This window comes from Nuphar pumila, chromosome 2 (genome assembly GCF_984573655.1).
Source record: "Nuphar pumila chromosome 2, dmNupPumi1.hap1.1, whole genome shotgun sequence".
NCBI lineage: Eukaryota > Viridiplantae > Streptophyta > Magnoliopsida > Nymphaeales > Nymphaeaceae > Nuphar > Nuphar pumila.
In genome coordinates, this window is record NC_143250.1 from 146,158,354 (window position 1) to 146,176,553 (window position 18,200).

Consider the following 18,200-nt stretch of genomic DNA (forward strand, 5'->3'; position numbering starts at 1 on the left):
TTCCATCTTTACATCCAACTCTATCTATATGATGACAAGGATACACTAAAAAGTATTACCAAGTGCACAAATAAAAAAAATCACATTAATCAGAATGCACACAAGATAGTTTAGCAGCACCGAACAGATCATCTTCCACTCAAGATGGCAATGTCATATTGATAAACCAGGTTTTCTTGGATAATGAAACATTATCTAGGTCCAACAAGTCCACGATGAGGTTACCAGACTAGGAAGCAGAAGTGGGAAATGAAACGAGAAGCGGAAGCAAGAAGCGAGATATTTTAAAATTTATAAGCGAGAAGCGAGGAACCAATTTAAAACCAAAATAAGAATAAAAAAATAAGTGATATGGGATGGAGTGGGAAGCAAAATACTAATCAAAGGAGAAGGGAATAAAAACTAAAATAAAAATGACTATTATTAAATTTTGTGATTTTATAATGTAAGAATTAAATTCTTCTTAAAGTCTAAAAATGATGGTTGCCAATTTAAAGAATGTATATGAGAAGTATGTGGGAAACGTGAAAGGAAACACATGGAAAACATGAAAAGAAGCACATAGGAATCACGTAGGGAAATAGGGAAGAAACATGTGGAAAGCATAGGAGAATCGAGATTCCTATCAAGTTTCGGAAGCGAGGAGTTTCGCACTTCCGAAGCGAGTTTCTGGGAAGCACACTTCCCACCTATCTATGAAGCTTCTGGTAACTCTGGTCCATGACAAGAACACAACATAGCTTTGGACAGGAAGTTATCAACATGTTACTCTATCTACTATTCAGTACGAAAAGTGCCCATTGTTGTAAAATCACTAAAGATTTAATAAATGCATCATATATGCAAATGCAACAGAAACCTTTTAGGAGTTCCTCAATAAACAGCTTCATAAAATAAATACTCTGACCCTCTTACATAGTTACTCAATTATCAACCATGAGAGATTCCCTAAGTTACCTTGACACTTTCGGAATGCCAGCATGTCAGTGTCCGACACTTGAACAACAACAATCTAGACACTCCTAGAAACTTGATAGACACTTCATATTTTAACATAAAAGTATCAAAGAAAAATGGACACTCGTTGATGTGTGTCTGACACTTTTGAGTGTCTTAGATACGAAGTGTCTGATGTCGTACACTTTTTGTCAACCTTTCTTAAACCCTATTTTTTCTCCACATATTTTACTGGTTCCCAAATCTACGAAAATGAGTTGGCATGTCCCTTTGTTATACAGAAAGGGCTTGGCCTCTCTCTCTCTCTCTCTCTCTCTCTCTTTATATATATATATATATATATATATATATATATATATATATATATATATATATATATATATATATATTGTAGAAGAAGAGAAGTGATGACCCGAACCCTAGGTAGAGAGAAAAGAGAGAGAAAGACGGCTGAGAGATTAGAACTCGTTAACTTTTTTTAATTAGGGCTTCTCTCTATATTAAATAGAGAGAGGCAAAAAGAGAAATTACATGTAAGTCCTTATGAGGACAAAAATTCAGAAAACCTCTAATATAAAATAACTTAAGCAAAGAACCACCTATTTTCAACACTCCCCCTCAAGCTGGAGCATAGATATCAATCATGCTCAGCTTGTCACAACACTTTGAAAAATTTGGCCTAGCAAGGGGCTTTGTAAACATATCTGCAACTTGGTCTTCCGACTTTAGGTATTTGGTAGTGATATGACCAGCTTGAATCATATCTCTTACATAGTGGCAATCAACCTCAATGTGCTTTGTTCTCTCATGAAAGACAGGATTGTTTGCTATATATGTTGCCGCTTTGTTATCGCACATCATGGTCATTGGAGAGGGAACCTTCACCTGGAGGTCATGAAGAACAGTGCAAACCCACATCAATTCAGCAGCAGTTTGGGCCATAGCCCGATATTCTGATTCTGCACTCGACCTGGAAACCACAGTTTGTTTCTTACTTCTCCATGAAATCAAGTTGTCTCCCAAAAACACACAAAATCTTGTGGTAGATTTTCTATCTACTACAGATCCAGCATAGTCAGCATCAGAATAGGCTACTATCTCCAGAGTTCCACCTTTCCTGAACCATAACCCTTTTCCAGGGGATGATTTTAAATATCTGAGAATCATTATGGCTGCATTCCAGTGCACTTCAGTTGGTTTGTCCATAAATTGGCTAACTTTGCTTACTGCTAAAGCAATATCCGGCTTGGTCACAGTTACATATAATAACTTCCCTACTAGGGAGCGATAGCTTTTGCTATCAACAGGTTTTGACCCTTCTTCAAACAACTGAACTTTATGGTCCATGGGAATATTTGCTGGTTTAGCTCCCAACATGCCCGTTTCCTTTAATAAGTCAAGAACATACTTCCGTTGAGACAACACCATCCCTTCACGACCCCTAGCAACTTCTATGCCCAGAAAATACCTGAGTGAACCAAGATCTTTTGTAACAAAGTGTTTTTGAAGATGAGCCTTTGTGGCTTCAATAGCTTTCACATCATCTCCTGTAAGAATGATGTCATCCACATATACCACCATAACAACTATGTCAGAGCTAGTTTTCTTTATAAAAAGTGTATGATCTGTTGCTGATCGATTAAAGCCAAAGCTTGACATTACTTCAAACAACTTTTGAAACCATGCACGAGGACTTTGTTTCAAGCCATAAATCGCCTTTCGCAATCTACACACCTTCTGACACTCCCCCTCAACCTCGAAGCCTGGAGGTTGTTGCATGTAAACTGTCTCAGATAGATCCCCATAGAGAAATGCATTTTTCACATCTAATTGGCATAAGCTCCAACCATGTTGAACAGCTACTGAGAGAACAAGACGGATGGTACCCATCCGTGCAACAGGAGAAAAAGTTTCAAAGAAGTCAATTCCATATGTCTGAGTATACCCTTTCGCGACTAATCTGGCCTTGTACCTTTCAATAGAACCATCAGATTTGTACTTTATTGTATATACCCACTTACATCCAACAATGTCAGCATCTGCTGGGGAATCAACGAGATCCCATGTATGCTGAGATACTAAAGCTGTCATTTCTTCTTGCATAGCCAGCTTCCAGCGATTATCAAGTGTTGCCTGCTGATAGTTCAGAGGAATAGTTTCAGCAGACAAGGCTGAAACAAAAGACTTCAACTGATGTCCAATTCTGGCATGAGAGACAAAATGAGATATGGGATATAAGGTACATTGTCTTGTCCCCTTTCGTAGAGCAATAGGCCTGTTATCATCATCCTGAAGATCACTATTGTCAATCGAACTTACCTCAGGAGAAGAAGAAGATGAAGGTTGTTGCGGAAGTGGAGCTCTACGCACATATACCAATGGAGGATTATTAAATCTGGAAGAGGATGAAGTTTGGTTCGGTAATGTAGGCACAGATTCCAAAGGAAAATGAGGAATAGGTAAGGGAAAAGATTCAACTGGATCAACCTGCAGCAGGGAACCGGAACTAGAGTAATATGGAGAGGATTCCAGGAAAGATACATCCGCACTGACATACTCTCGACGAGAGATAGGATCATAACATCGATAGCCCTTTTGATTTTTTGGATAACCGATAAATATGCATTTTGTAGCTTGAGCGGCTAATTTATCACGGTCAGGGCCAAGTTTGTGTACAAAACAAACACATCCAAATATTTTTGGTGTGAAAGAAAAAAGTGGGGCATTAGGTTTTAGGATATGTAATGGAATTTGATCACCCACAGAAGACGAAGGCATGCGGTTGATCAGATAGCAAGCAGTAGTAATCGCATCGCCCCAGTATAAGGCAGGAACATTAGATTGAATCATAATGGTCCTGGCAACATCAAGGAGGTGCTGATGTTTTCGCTCAGCCACCCCATTTTGTTGAGATGAATAAGCACAAGAAGTTTAGGGTTGGATGCCATGATCTTGGTAAAATTGTAACAGACCTTTTGATTTAAACTCGAGAGCATTATCAGTGCGAACAATCTTGACCATAAATTCAAAATGAGTTTTTATTTCAAGAATTAGGGATTTGATAATACTTGGAACTTCAGATCGTTCTTTTATTAAAAATACCCATGATAACTTAGAGAAATCATCAACAATAACAAGATAATAACGACACTGCGTCCTAGTAGGAATCTTACTAGGACCCCATACATCTGCATGAAGGAGTTCAAAAACTTTATTACTAGACTGACTCTGACTCGAAGGGAACGAACTTCGATGATGCTTGCCCAACTGACATGCTTCACACTGAAATGATGTGGTGGAAGGAATCTGAGGAAATACCGACCGAAGCTTTGACAATGAAGGATGACCAAGACGACGATGCCACTGAACAGGACTGAAGGAATGTTCCACTGCTGCATGAACCGAACCCATTGGATGATGTAGGTAGTAAATTCCATTTTCTTCATAGCCTCCACCAATCTTCTTCCCCGTCAGCAAATCCTGAAAATGACAACCCATTTGATCAAATATTACTCTACAGTTTTGTTCTTTTATAAGGCAACTAACAGAAAGTAAACTTTGAGGAAAGTTTAGAGCATGAAGAACATTTTTCAACTGTAATGAGGAGGATATAGAAATATTTCCCTGACCAACAACCGGGGAGGAACTCCCATCGGCTAATGAGACTCCAAGCTGAGCCTTAATATCCTTTAGTTCTGAAAAAACACGTGAATTTCCACACAAATGTCTGGATGCACCAGAGTCAATAACCCACTTACTGTCGGTCGGATGAAGAAGATTTCCGGTTGAATAGGCAACACCAGCTACAGGAGGGGTGGAACTCTCAGGTCGAAGAGCGATCAATTCATCATATTCGGCACGACTAAGGGTGATACTGCTTTCATTTGCAGTGATATTCTCTTGTACATTTGTTGCCTCGATAGTAGTAACATTTGCTTTTGGAGTATATGACTTTGATGAAGAAGAGGTTGGCCGACCATGCTTATCCCAACAACGATCTTCTAAATGGCCAGATTTTCCACAGAATGTACATTGAAGCTTTCCTCTGCCTCCCATACCACGTCCACGTCCTCGTCCTCTGATATTCTAAATATTTCCACGCCCATAACTAGATGGGACAAAAAGAGCAGATGACTGAGTCACAGGCTGAGATTGGGGCAGAGAGATCGCAAGTCTACTAAGACGATTGTAAGCATCAGCAAGAGTGGGAACATCTGATCCAGTCAACATTTGAACTTTTGCAACCGAAAAATCTGAAGAAAGACCTGTAAGAAAACGAGCAACCATGGTTTGTTCTTGATGATCCTTTTGCTTCGAGCAACAAAGGGGCCTGTGAGCATTGAGTCTTTCAAACGCAGCTTTGACCGAGGCATAGTACTGGGCCAAGGTCTGATCTCCCTGTTGCAAATTATATATTTCCTGTTCGACTTGCAGGATACGACTCACATTTGTCTCTTGTGAATATGTATCACGAAGATTGTCCCACATCAGTTTGGCTGTATTATAGTAGATCAATCCATCTGCAATATGGGGTTCGACACTATTCATGATCCATGACATCACTATGTCATTATCTTCATCCCAAGTAACATATTTTCCCAATTTCTCAGTGGGTTCGCCTTCCAACAAAATATGTTTTCGACGATGTCCAGATACCGACATCATAAAAGTTCTGAACCATCTGGCATAGTTGGTTTTATTCAACCTTACGGAAGAGCCATACGAGAAGGGGTTGGCAAATGCTTTATATTCTCCAATGTGTTCCAATTTGGAATCACATTTTGAAGTTTCAGCCATACTAACCAAATATTTCTGTTTCAGCAGAGATAAAAATCTGGACAGATTTCAAGCAACCTAGCAGTTGTTCACCAAAAAGAAACCACGACAGTAAGGAACAGCAGGCCACAAGAGAAAGATTTTCCCAGTACCACAGGAATTACGCCTGCAATTTTCACGACAGTAGTGGACAACAGCCCACACACATGAATCTTGAACAGCAGCCCATACCCATAACAGTCACGCATCAGCCTCCCTCAAAAAAAAACTTTCACATAAACATGATGATTTTCAACACAGAAAAAAAAAACTTGGTGTTTCCACTACAGAGATTCTGATGCTGAAAACAATCACGACAGCATGAAAAAAAAAATCACGACATCATAACGACAGCATGAAGGGGTCACGACAGTTGTAATCACGACAAAAAAAAAAGGATAGCGACAGCATGAAGGGTCACGGCAGATGCTGCACTCACGACAGAGGCTTAAAATCACGACAGCCGTCGCTGAAATCATATTAACAGATGTTGTAAATCACGACAGCCACCAACAAGAAGTTCCTTTCTTTAAAGGACAAAACAGTCACGATAGGGACACGATAAACACATCATGGCAGGCGACGTTAGGGTCTGCTATCAGCTGCCACACCCAGAGGTCACGGCATGTGAAGCTCAAGAGGAAAAAAAAATTACGATTGCCTGACCTGAGGGCTCACTCCCACTATGCTCGTTAGGTCTAATAACAAATCTAGGCCAGATCTGTCATCAAATCTAAAAAATAATGCACACCTGGTTCCAGGATGTAGATCACGCTCCTGAGATAAGATCGATCACGCTCGAGGATGTAGATCACGCTCCTGAGATCAGATCGATCACGCTCCTGAGATCGCTGGCTTTGATACCATGTAGAAGAAGAGAAGTGATGACCCGAACCCTAGGTAGAGAGAGAGGAAGAGAGAGAAAAGAGAGAGAAAGACGGCTGAGAGATTAGAACTCGTTAACTTTTTTTAATTAGGGCTTCTCTCTATATTAAATAGAGAGAGGCAAAAAGAGAAATTACATGTAAGTCCTTATGAGGACAAAAATTCAGAAAACCTCTAATATAAAATAACTTAAGCAAAGAACCACCTATTCTCAACATATATATATATAGCTGCATGTCAAGTATCTAGTTTTTCAAAAACCACAGTGTTCGATGCGTTGTACATATGTCTGACATCACATCCGTGTAAATGTCCAAGTAACATAGCTCAACAAGAAGCTTCCAAAAAAATTTGTAAACTCCCATCTCTAGTTATTATCATTGATCAAGGAAGACCTAGGAGTTACACTGCATGCAGCAAGTGCTCTACAACTATGAAGCATAATAGCATACCATAGAAGTGGAGACTCTTTTCTTTCCGGGCCCTCTCTTATGAGAAACTGATGCAGAAGTAGAAGTTGAAACTCCCCCAGTTCGCCGGCTAATCTTCCCATTGGATGATGTCCTCTGTTATATTTACCATAGTCAATCCAAATATCCATCATTTATAGGCAACACATAGCAATTGCAATATCCAAATGTAATATCCCTAATTACTGAAACAGAAACTTGAAAAGCAAAAAAATATCAAATGAAATGGGGAATCAGATATGCTTACAATGCAACAGAAAAATATCCAGCTATAAACATTCAAAGGAAACCAACCAAAAAATTGCTTAAAAGATTTAAACAAAAAATTCATGTGCCTATATATGTGGATAAAGCAAAACAAAACAACCATCAATACAGAAACATTAAATTTCTAAATAAGCTACATAAAACGCACATGATGAAACCCAGCTGTAATATGGAAAAGAAATGATGACACAATTTACATCACAAGATAAAAGAGAAAAAAATGTCGGTTAGTATAGGACTCACATGGCTCCTGCCTCATCTATAGATTCCAGACAACATGGCAATCTAAACAAGTCAAACAGGATTGAATAAGTCACATGCAAATCTAAGGTTATCTTCTCAATCACTCACACTACCAAATAGATGTCCAATAGCATCTTGTCACATGGGTTACTCCTCTTATCAATGAAAGTACTTTTGTTGCCTTTAAAAAAAAACAAAAAAAGACAATTTTCAAAGGTATGTTACAAGAACATGGGATATGCCATTTTGTGTGGTTTTCCATTAAGAATAGCATTTAAGGGGCCACGATACAGGAATAAATTGGAGTATCCTGTGAAATAGCATCTAATGCATGACGCACAACCTAAGTCACACGGACTCGGCTATAAGGTCGATGCACCCGCGTCGACACGCCCCGACACGGGTGCGGCTTCGGACACGGGGCGGACACGGTCAACCAAGTGTCGGACTCGGTGAACGCACTGGGGCCAAGTCCGTCCACATTTTGGACTCGGTCAACTTTGACCGAGTCTATTTTTATCCATTTTTTAGGGCAAAAGACATAATAAAAACTAAAAAAAATCAATATTTTTATATATTTTAAAAAATATATATATATAGCTGTGTCCCCTAATGGCCACAACTTTGACCGAGTCTTATTATTGTTATATATATATATAGCCATGTCCTTGTGTCCAAAATTGTTGAAATTGCACCCGTACCCACACCCATGTGACATAGCGCACAGCACAACAGATGATATATGTGTCCTAGTTTTATTTTCTTACAAGCCTCTTGACAAGCAAACTCAAGCTCAAGTGTGAGCATATTTATTATATGAGCCCTGATCCTGGCTCAAGATCAGTTTTTTTATTAAATGAACATCAATTTATAAACCTTGTTGAAAATAAGATAGGGTGACATCAATGTATAATAACTGCAATGAAGGATGACAAGTTGACAACATGCAGAATTTGCAGACTGAACCTTTCTTTTCAAAGATTCAGCAAGAACCCAGACCCAGCAACTCAGTGCAGGAAACCCTAACAAACATTGTCAGTAGCCTTCACCAGATACACATTCAGTAAAGAAACTGCTTTTTAGCTGAACCTGATTTCATGAAGAATTTCATAAGCTATTATATTACCCCCAGCGTTCAGTTTCCTTTTATGCAAATTGTTGAATTTCATGATAACAATGAGCAAGCACAAGTTTATGCATCTCAAAAAACACCTCCAGACTAGATTCTAGGATATTTATGTTTCAAAGAATGTTCATGGCACCATACTTAACTGTTGATGTGATTTTTTTATGTTATTAATATTGATCACATTTTCCAGTCTAGCATCCACCCTGATATCTTGGCACACATCTGATTCTTCCCATTATCATAGACTCCATGGCCAAATATATATAACTATCACATTAGCATATTTATAACTTGATCCTTTTGATGCATTTGTCTCTTTCCCATACCCATTTCCACCTTGAAAAGAAGTCATCACTGTGTATATGTCTGACCCGATCCATTTATATATTGGATCGGGTCCAGACCCAATTGGTGTAAATGTAAATTAACATGTTAAAAGGGTATTTCTGTACCCTAGTTTTATTTTTACTTAATACTTTTAAATAGAATGAAAGGGTCAGCCGATACACGACTGAACACCTCTTTCTGAAATCTCTCTCCCTTCTCTCTCTCTCTCTCCCCTCTTTCTCTTTCTCTCTTGCAGGTAAGCGTGGAGATTGAAGGCTCCTTTCTTTCATGGTATCAGAGCAGCGTGACGATTGTAAGTGAAGAGCTGCCTTTGATTCACGGTGGCTCGATTTCACGGTGACTCGATTTCACGGTGACTGTTTCACGGTGGCTCGATTTCTCGGTAAAAGACAGATCCCTTTCACGGTGACTGTTTCACGGTGACAGTCGATTCTTTCTGAAATTTTTTCACGGTGAGTTCATGATTCTAAATCTAAATCGACCCTTTCTGGAAATATTCACGATGAGTTCGTGATTCTGAAAAATGTATTTCTGAGTTCGTGATTCCGAAACTGTTGTTTCGTGGAAATCGACCCTTTCTGGAAATATTTCGGCTGTGTGAAAATATTTCTGAGTTCGTGATTCTGAAATTACTGTTTTCGTGGGTGACTGGAACTGCTGTGCGTGATTCTAAAACTGTTGTTTTTGTGGGTTCTGGAACTGCTGTATCTCCCATGTTGGAACTGTTGTGCGCGATCCTAAAACTGTTGTTTTCGTGGGTTCTGGAACTGCTCTATATTGGAACTGTTGTATCTCTTTTTCTTTTCTGTTGTGCGTGATTCCCATTTCTGCTAATCTATACTCCAATTTCTTAACCTGGAAAAGACAGATCATTTCATTTATAAAGAGTCAGGAGACTCAGGACCTCTCTGGTCATCTGGATGGATCTGTTCCATCACCTCCAGAATTTCTCTCACAAGAAAAGGCAAACGATAAAGGAGAACAGTCTGTTGTTCTTCGCAAGAACCCAGAATATGTTGCTTGGATGAAGAGGGATCAATCGTTAGTGGCCTACATCATTTCAACTCTCTCACAGGAAGTCCTCATTGCTCTTCGTGATGATTGTACGACCAAGGAACTGTGGGATGAGTTAGTTCAGATGTATTCACAAATTTTTGAGGCAAGAATTATGTATCTTAAGCGAGAGTTTCAAATGCTGAAGAAAGATTCCATGTCTGTTATGGAATACTTGAACAAAATGAAAGGCATCACGGATCAGCTGGCTGTTGTTGGGTGTCTTGTCAGTGAAAAGGATAAAGTACAACAAACCTTGAGTGGATTGGGGTCAGACTATCATGTTATGACGACTACCTTATTATGTTTACCAGAACTTCCAAAGTTTGAAGATCTTCGTGCGAAGTTATTGCAATATGAGATGACCCTGAAAGGATCTTCTGAAGATTCTAATGGGAATTCAGGAACACAAAATGTGCTGGCTATGGGAATGAGTTATGGCCGAGGACGAGGAAGCTCTTTTCGAGGAAAAGGAGGCCCAAGGAGAAACACCTATGGAGGTCGTGGCATACTTCTCACACCCAATATACAAGGACAAAGACCCATTCCCACTTGTTTTCTATGCAACAAGAAAGGACACATTAAAGCAAATTGTTGGTTTAATCCTCAAAAAAAAGGGAAAGCTCCACAAGCAGAGGCTAGGAAGGATGGAGAAGTAAAGGAGTTGTTGTTGGCAGCCTTGGCAAGATTGAATATGAAGCAAAATGACAAAGGAACTTGGTATGTCGATTCTGGAGCAGCTACTCATGTCACAGGTGATGTAGGTAAACTCTTGACTCTTACACCTTATGTTGGTAAGAATAGCATAGTCATAGGAGATGGATCTCATCACTCGATCTCACATACTGGAAATGCCATTATACCAATGTCAAAGTCTTCTCTTAAACTTTCAAGTGTCATCCATGCACCTAATATTCAAAAGAACATTGTTTCTGTCTCAAAACTTGTTGATGATGCCAATGCTTCAGTTGAATTTACTCCCTCTTCTGTTTATGTCAAGGATCTTCGCACGAGGAAAACATTCGCTGAAGGAAAACGATGGGGCAACATGTATATCTTTCAAGAAGATCCTTCCTCCGTTCATTCCGACTATTCATCCTTGAAGCCTCACCAGCGTCAATTTTTTTATTCTGATTTTATATTCAATATTTCTGAATGTAATAAGCCAAGACTTTGGCATAGTCGTCTTGGCCATTGTGGTCGTCATTTTATTGAAAAACTTATCTTGAATAATTTTATTCCTAAGTCCAGTCTGAGTTCAGAGGTCGTTGATACAAAGTGTTCTAGTTGTCTTTTATGTAAGAGTCATGTCCTACCATTTGCTTCCATCAATAAAAGAGCTTCAAGGCCATTTGTTCAGATGTCTGGGGTCCTGCCCCAATTACTTCTCTTTTTGGCAGTAAATACTATCTTATTTTCATTGATAGTTACTCACGTTATACTTGGATATTTTTTATGAAGCACAAATCAGAAGTTTTTGGATTGTTCCAAAGATTTCATTCTTTTGTTCAAAATCATTTCTCTACCAACATTCTTAATTTCCAGTGTGATGGAGGAGGTGAATTCTCCTCGAATGACTTTGTTGGTTTTCTTCAACATAATGGGATAAAGAGAAGAGTGTCTTGCCCGCATACACCTCAACAAAATGGGATTGCTGAAAGGAAGCATCGACATATTATAGAGACTGCAATGAGTATGATGCACGGGAGCAATCTTCTTGTATCATTATGGACTGAGGTCTTTCACTCCACAGTCCATGTGATAAATCGATTGCCCATGAGTATCTTAGAAAATAAGTCACCATATTTCTCTCTTTTTGGCATACAACCTGATTACCATGCATTACGTGTGTTTGGGTTTGTTTGCTATGTTCACATTGACAGCTCACTCAGACACAAGTTCCAAGATAAAGCCTTAAAATGCAGGTTTATAGGATATGCAGAAGACTACAAAGGGTACAGGTGCTATGATCCTCTGACTAAGCGTGTCAAGATATCAAGGAATGTAATTTTCAATGAGATGAACTTTGATGCTCAGGATGCTAATTCAACCCTTCATGCTGATAACTCAAGCCCCAGCATTGAGGTATACTATCCATGGTTAAATTCAGAACTTTTTTCCAATGATAGAGTAGACTGTCCAGAAAATTGCAGCCAGAAGGAGACACATGAGGAATCAGCAAATGAAACTCAAATAGAAGAAACTGTTCCACATGTCTTGGAGTCAGCAAGGTATAAAGGTATTGTGTACACCCGGCGAGAAAAAGAGCCCTCATTCGTCTCTTGTACGAGTACGGATCCATCTTCACAGACAATGGATATCAGAAGATCCTCAAGGATTCGACATCCACTTGACAGGTGGATAAGTTATAAAAAAATTTCATTGGATTTTCAGTTGTTCTTCACATCCATAAGTAAAGAGGAAGAGCCCCTCATGTTCTATCAAGCTGCGAGCTCTAGAAGATGGGTTGAAGCAATGAATGAAGAAATGGAAGCTCTTCATGAATGTGGAACATGGGAGATTGTACCCAGGCCACTAAACAGAAATGTTGTTGGGTCAAAATGGGTGTACAAGATAAAGTATAAACCAGACGGGAGCATTGAAAGGTACAAGGCTAGACTTGTAGCCAAGGGATTTACACAAGAGGAAGGCCAAGACTTTGATGAAACTTTCAGTCCTGTAGTTAAAATGGGGACCATTCGCATTGTGTTGGGTCTAGCTATTAAATATGGTTGGTCATTGAGCCAGCTGGATGTAAAAAATGCTTTTCTGCACGGGGATTTGAAAGAGGAAGTTTACATGGAACAACCCACTGAATATGCAGAACGAGAAGCCAAAGAATATGTATGCAAGTTAAAGAGAGCTCTCTATGGCTTGAAACAAGCCTCTCGTTCCTGGTTCGACAGTTTTTCTCTAGAGGTACAACGGCATGGCTTCTCTCGATCCCTTCTGGATCACTCATTATTTATTCACAATGAACAAGGAGTCACTACTTTCCTATTAATATATGTAGATGACATCATCATCACAGGGAACTGTAAAAGTCACATTGAGCAGGTGAAGGAGTTATTAAATCAGAGATTTAAGATGAAAGATTTGGGAGAGCTGCGATATTTTCTTGGGGTAGAAGTTGATAAAAGAAATGATACACTCACCCTTACTCAGCACAAATACACGTTGGACATTCTCAGCAGAGCAGGCATGACAAATTGTAAGTCGTTGACAACTCCAAGTGTCATTCATCAGAAACTGAGTTCAAAAGACGGGGACATATATGAAGATCCCACTAAGTATCGCAGCTTAGTTGGCATGTTGCAATATCTGACTTTTACTAGACCTGATATAGTATATTCGGTTAATCAGGTATCCCAGTTTATGCATGAACCTCGTATGTCACATATGGAGGCAGTCAAACGTATACTTCGTTACCTGAAGGGTACAATTGGTGATGGGCTGGTATACAAGAAAAGGGAATTAGATCCAGGCGGGGGCCATGAGGGCCATGAGATCGTCACTTATGCTGATGCTGATTGGGCGGGTGATCCAGACGAACGACGATCAATATCCGGTTATTGCACCTTCATTGGGTCAAACTTGGTATCCTGGAGCAGTAGAAAACAAAAGGCGGTTGCTAGATCGAGCACTGAGGCTGAATACAGATCCATGGCCACTGCCACGGCCGAGGCTACATGGATAAGACATCTCCTGACAGAAATGGGAGAACCGATTGCTCGGTCACTGTTGTTGTGTGACAATTAAAGTGCCATCAACATGTCCTTCAATCCCATCCATCATAGTCGAGCAAAGCACATTGAAATAGATCAACATTTTATTAGAAAAAAGGTTGAAGATAAAGAGATTGAGTCTATGTATGTGCCAACTGAAGAACAAGTTGCTGACATTCTCACTAAAGGGTTGACGAAGGACAGATTTTGGTTTATGAAAAGCAAGTTGTACATGGTTCAGCACCATGCACAACTTGAGGGAGGCTGAAAAGAAGTCATCATTGTGTATATGTCTGACCCGATCCATTTATATATTGGATCGGGTCCAAACCCAATTGGTGTAAATGTAAATTAACATGTTAAAAGGGTATTTGTGTACCCTAGTTTTATTTTTACTTAATACTTTTAAATAGAATGAAAGGGTCAGCCGATACACGACTGAACACCTCTTTCTGAAATCTCTCTCCCTTCTCTCTCTCTCTCTCTCCCCTCTCTCTCTTTCTCTCTTGCAGGTAAGCGTGGAGATTGAAGGCTCCTTTCTTTCACACCTAAGCCCTAAGATGGTTCTTCCTTTGTGCATCCAACTTCTCAACTGCCCTCCTAAAAGGAAAGAAGTTGATATGTTAAATTGCTAACATTTATAAATAGGGTCACCTACTTATTTTGTTTCAGGTTTTCTATAGATGTTTCAGTAACATTAATTTGTGTTCCAAGATTTTCTGGTGATTGTTGGCCTCTTGATTTGTACTTTTACTCTATCCTTTTAATAGAATTTTCCTTTCATTCATAAAAAAAAATAAAAAATAAAACCTCTCTGCTGCCCTCACATTTTCATTTACATCTTCCTACTTTCCGCTTCTCTAACCCTCTCTCTACTACCATCCAATTGATTTGCAAGACCCAGTAGGCTCATCCAATCAATCCATAATGATTCTTTCCTCTCTTCAAACAACTTAAACCACAAAAGACTTGGAAAAAGCCATCCTGGTCTCAAGTTCAGTTCTACAAGTAGCACAAATTACTTTAATAAATTCCCTCACTATCATTTGTCTCATGTCACTTCAATGCCTGAATATTGGTTGGACCGTTATAAGTTAAGATGTCTAATGACCTAAATCAGCAAACAAACAATGGTTGGCAATTAGGCTTACGCTTGTGTCTTAACTAGTTTCTCTTAAACAAACCAAATAACAGAAAAATTTTATTCCACGCAATTCCACCAATTATAAATAAAGCAACATAGCTCAAGTTCTTTGTCAGCCCAGATAACAGTACAGCGCAAATGTGCTTTTCTTTAGCATCAATAAAAAGATATGTGGATGCCCATTCTTAACATTTCTTGTCTTAAATAGAAAAGATAGTATTTGTTGAACAAGAAAAGTTATATAGCAAAAAATCCCTCATGTCAAGACTCAAGAGTTTTCCCCACCTGAGACCCATTTTTAGCAGCTCTTTTCTGCCTAACAAACTCCATAAGGGGGGTAATAATGATGGTCTCCTTTGCTCCACCTGCACAAACAAGACACATGGCATAATCAAGAGAGAAGAAAACAGTAAACCAACAGCATTCTTTAACATGTTAGAACTAACTAGCTCGTTCTGCTTCTCTCCTTTCCAATTGTATCTCTGCACTAGGAAGATTCTCCACTGGCTTTGCAAGCATCTCCAGAAAATCCAAATATTCAGTATCTGATATCCATCAAAAACAGCATATGAACAGAAACTCTGATCTAAATCAATCAAACACAAAAGGACAGACATTAGAAAAAGGGGGCAACAACAACGCGAACAGATAAAGATTGGCAACACACACACACACACACACACACACACACACACACACACACACACACACACACACACACACACATGATAACTAAAAGTATTTTTAAAGTCAATGACAAATTAAAAAAATTAGATGTCATACCTTTAAAAATGGTCCCTTCACGACCATCTTTTTTTGACCATGACTTTGGAACATGTTGCGAAGGTGCATATTCAACAATGGTCTTAAACTGAGCACCTGGAATACCATAATTGATTATTGAATTTGCCTAACATACAGTATGATTCAACTAGCAACAACCAGTGTATGAGAGGAAAATACATTAAAATTACAAAAACGAAACCAAGAAAATTTAATCCTGAGGAATCACCTTTCTCATTGACAAAAACATGACCATCAAAGATCTCAGCGAACTCGAGAACATCTTCAAGTCTTTTGAAATCTATATAAGCTCGAGCGTATCGCATGTTCTTGTGACTACAACATCCAACCCAAAAAAATAATAGTAAGTCCATGTTATAGAAAGTTACAAACATTGTTTAAGTCGTGTAAACAATGGTGAATAGATTCTTCACTCTCTTCACGAACAAAACAATGCCATTGTCTGTATTTCAAAAATATAATGCCGTGAGTTCGCAAATTAGAAATGCAATATCTGGCGATATGATTAAGATTTCCACATAACCACTGTAGCAGCAGAAACCGAATCCCGAAATCAATAGTTGGAGATTGACACTAAGAATTTTCGGAAGCTACTCAGTTGAAAGGACCAAACATTAACATCCTCTACAGAAAACCAAACCATGGAGACAAACCCATCACGCGATGCAGAAACCGCAATCACCTTTGCAATTTCGATGAGCGAACGAAATAAACGATTTATGTATCAATTTCCTGTTCCAGTTGAAACACTAAAATGTGGAAAACCCGCAAAATATAAATCCAAAACACTTCATGAAACCGAATTCCATGTCTATGATCAGCAAGCAGGATCAAAATGTCAAAAAAAGAAAAAAGGAAAAACGATTCACTCACGGCAATTCCCGAAACTAAATGAAGAAACCGACAAAACCCTAGCCCTCATTTCACCATAACCCCCCAAAGCCGCAAAACTAAAAAAAGAGAACAATCGCTCCGATGCCGAATTCACCAGACCCTAATTAAAAGGACGCGGGCGGCGACGACGAAGTGAGGAAAAACAATGAAATCCCCGAGAAATCGAAGAAAACAAAGCACAGAACCGAGCAAATGATCATCACCAGTAATTAAATAACACAACCATGGTGGACGACAAAGACGAAAGCGAAGAAGAAGAGGAAGAACAGGAGAAGAGAAAAGCCGACCTGGTGTTGCCGGGGCGGAAGGTGGTCCATCTGTAGCTGCCGGCAAAGCGGGCGTCGACACGCTCCGTGAGGACGGCGTGCGAGATCGACGGCGGCAGGTGCCGCAGCACCACCTTGGTGCGATCCAGAGGGTCCTTCATGGTCGTCGGGAGAGGAGGGAAACGAATTTCCCGGGAATTTCCCAAACTGTGCAATGGAAGAGGCGGGGGTTTTCCCCCGGGATTCACATCCTTGGGAATTGGCGGGGGCGCCTGGGATGGGAGGGAGGAGGGGAAGGCGTGGGTCAATACGGGGTTCGATCCACATCAGCCTGACCTAAATGCAGAAAGCCCTCTCAACCAGTGGGCGAGCAATAGGAGGGAGGCACCAGCTATGAGCCTATGACCACAAGAGAGGTAAGAAGGAAAAAAACTAATGAGTATAAATCATTCATTTCTTAGAAAAAATCCAATTTTTTTTTAGATCGAATATGGTCTACATGCTTTGTTTAGTTAGAAAACTTGTTTCGAATCATATGATTAATGTTAGAACACAAATTAATGTTATGTGTTGCCCATACAAAAATCAATGGCGGGCATTGTGCCAAAATTTTATAACTCAAAATATCATCTTTTTACATCAGAAAAAGCATAGTCCAAGGTTTGATCCTTAGCAAAGGAACCATGTTGAACACATCTATGTGGTTAGATCGAGTCCATGATTTCTAACTCATTAGTAGCAAATATTTTCTTATATATATATATGGAAAATAAAAACTTGCAAAATGAGGTGCTAAATAAAACATATTATTGGATTTTTGGTGTTTTTTTGAAATTCTGACCATACAAATGTGATTTATATGTTTGTTTTTATAGGAATCACTTCTTGGAGTATTTGATTTTGATGCATAAATAGGCTTTTATAAGGTTTCAAAACTCAACCGCCTACAATTTTCATAAGTTTTTGAGGTTCTAAATACCAATATTTTCATCCAAAATGCATGATCCAAGTATTGATTTAACCATGTTGAACATGTTTGTACAATTAGAATTTAGAAAAAAATAATTCTGAAAATCAAATAATATATTTTATTTAGCATCATGCCTATTTTGTATGTTTATATATCTAGAGAGAGGGGGGGGGAGATGGTTCACTTGTGTCCTCCCGTTCAAAATGTGCATGTTAAATATGTTTTTGGCA

General features: G+C 39.2%; 1 protein-coding gene across 2 annotated transcripts in view; it reads right to left on the reverse strand.

Annotated features, from left to right (window-relative positions):
- The window catches only part of LOC149847517 (regulator of nonsense transcripts UPF3-like), a 33,837-nt gene extending 16,313 nt beyond the window's left edge, over nucleotides 1-17,524 (reverse strand). For both annotated transcript variants that reach the window (XM_089998451.1, XM_089998452.1), the window contains exons 1-6: nucleotides 17,022-17,524; nucleotides 16,049-16,155; nucleotides 15,820-15,915; nucleotides 15,483-15,581; nucleotides 15,322-15,401; nucleotides 7,110-7,223 (exon numbers count right to left, since the gene is read on the reverse strand). In XM_089998451.1, coding sequence (XP_089854577.1) covers nucleotides 7,110-7,223; nucleotides 15,322-15,401; nucleotides 15,483-15,581; nucleotides 15,820-15,915; nucleotides 16,049-16,155; nucleotides 17,022-17,161 — 636 coding nt within the window. In that variant the 5' untranslated portion in view covers nucleotides 17,162-17,524. The remainder of the gene's footprint in view (nucleotides 1-7,109; nucleotides 7,224-15,321; nucleotides 15,402-15,482; nucleotides 15,582-15,819; nucleotides 15,916-16,048; nucleotides 16,156-17,021) is intronic.
- Nucleotides 17,525-18,200: the final 676 nt, after the last annotated feature.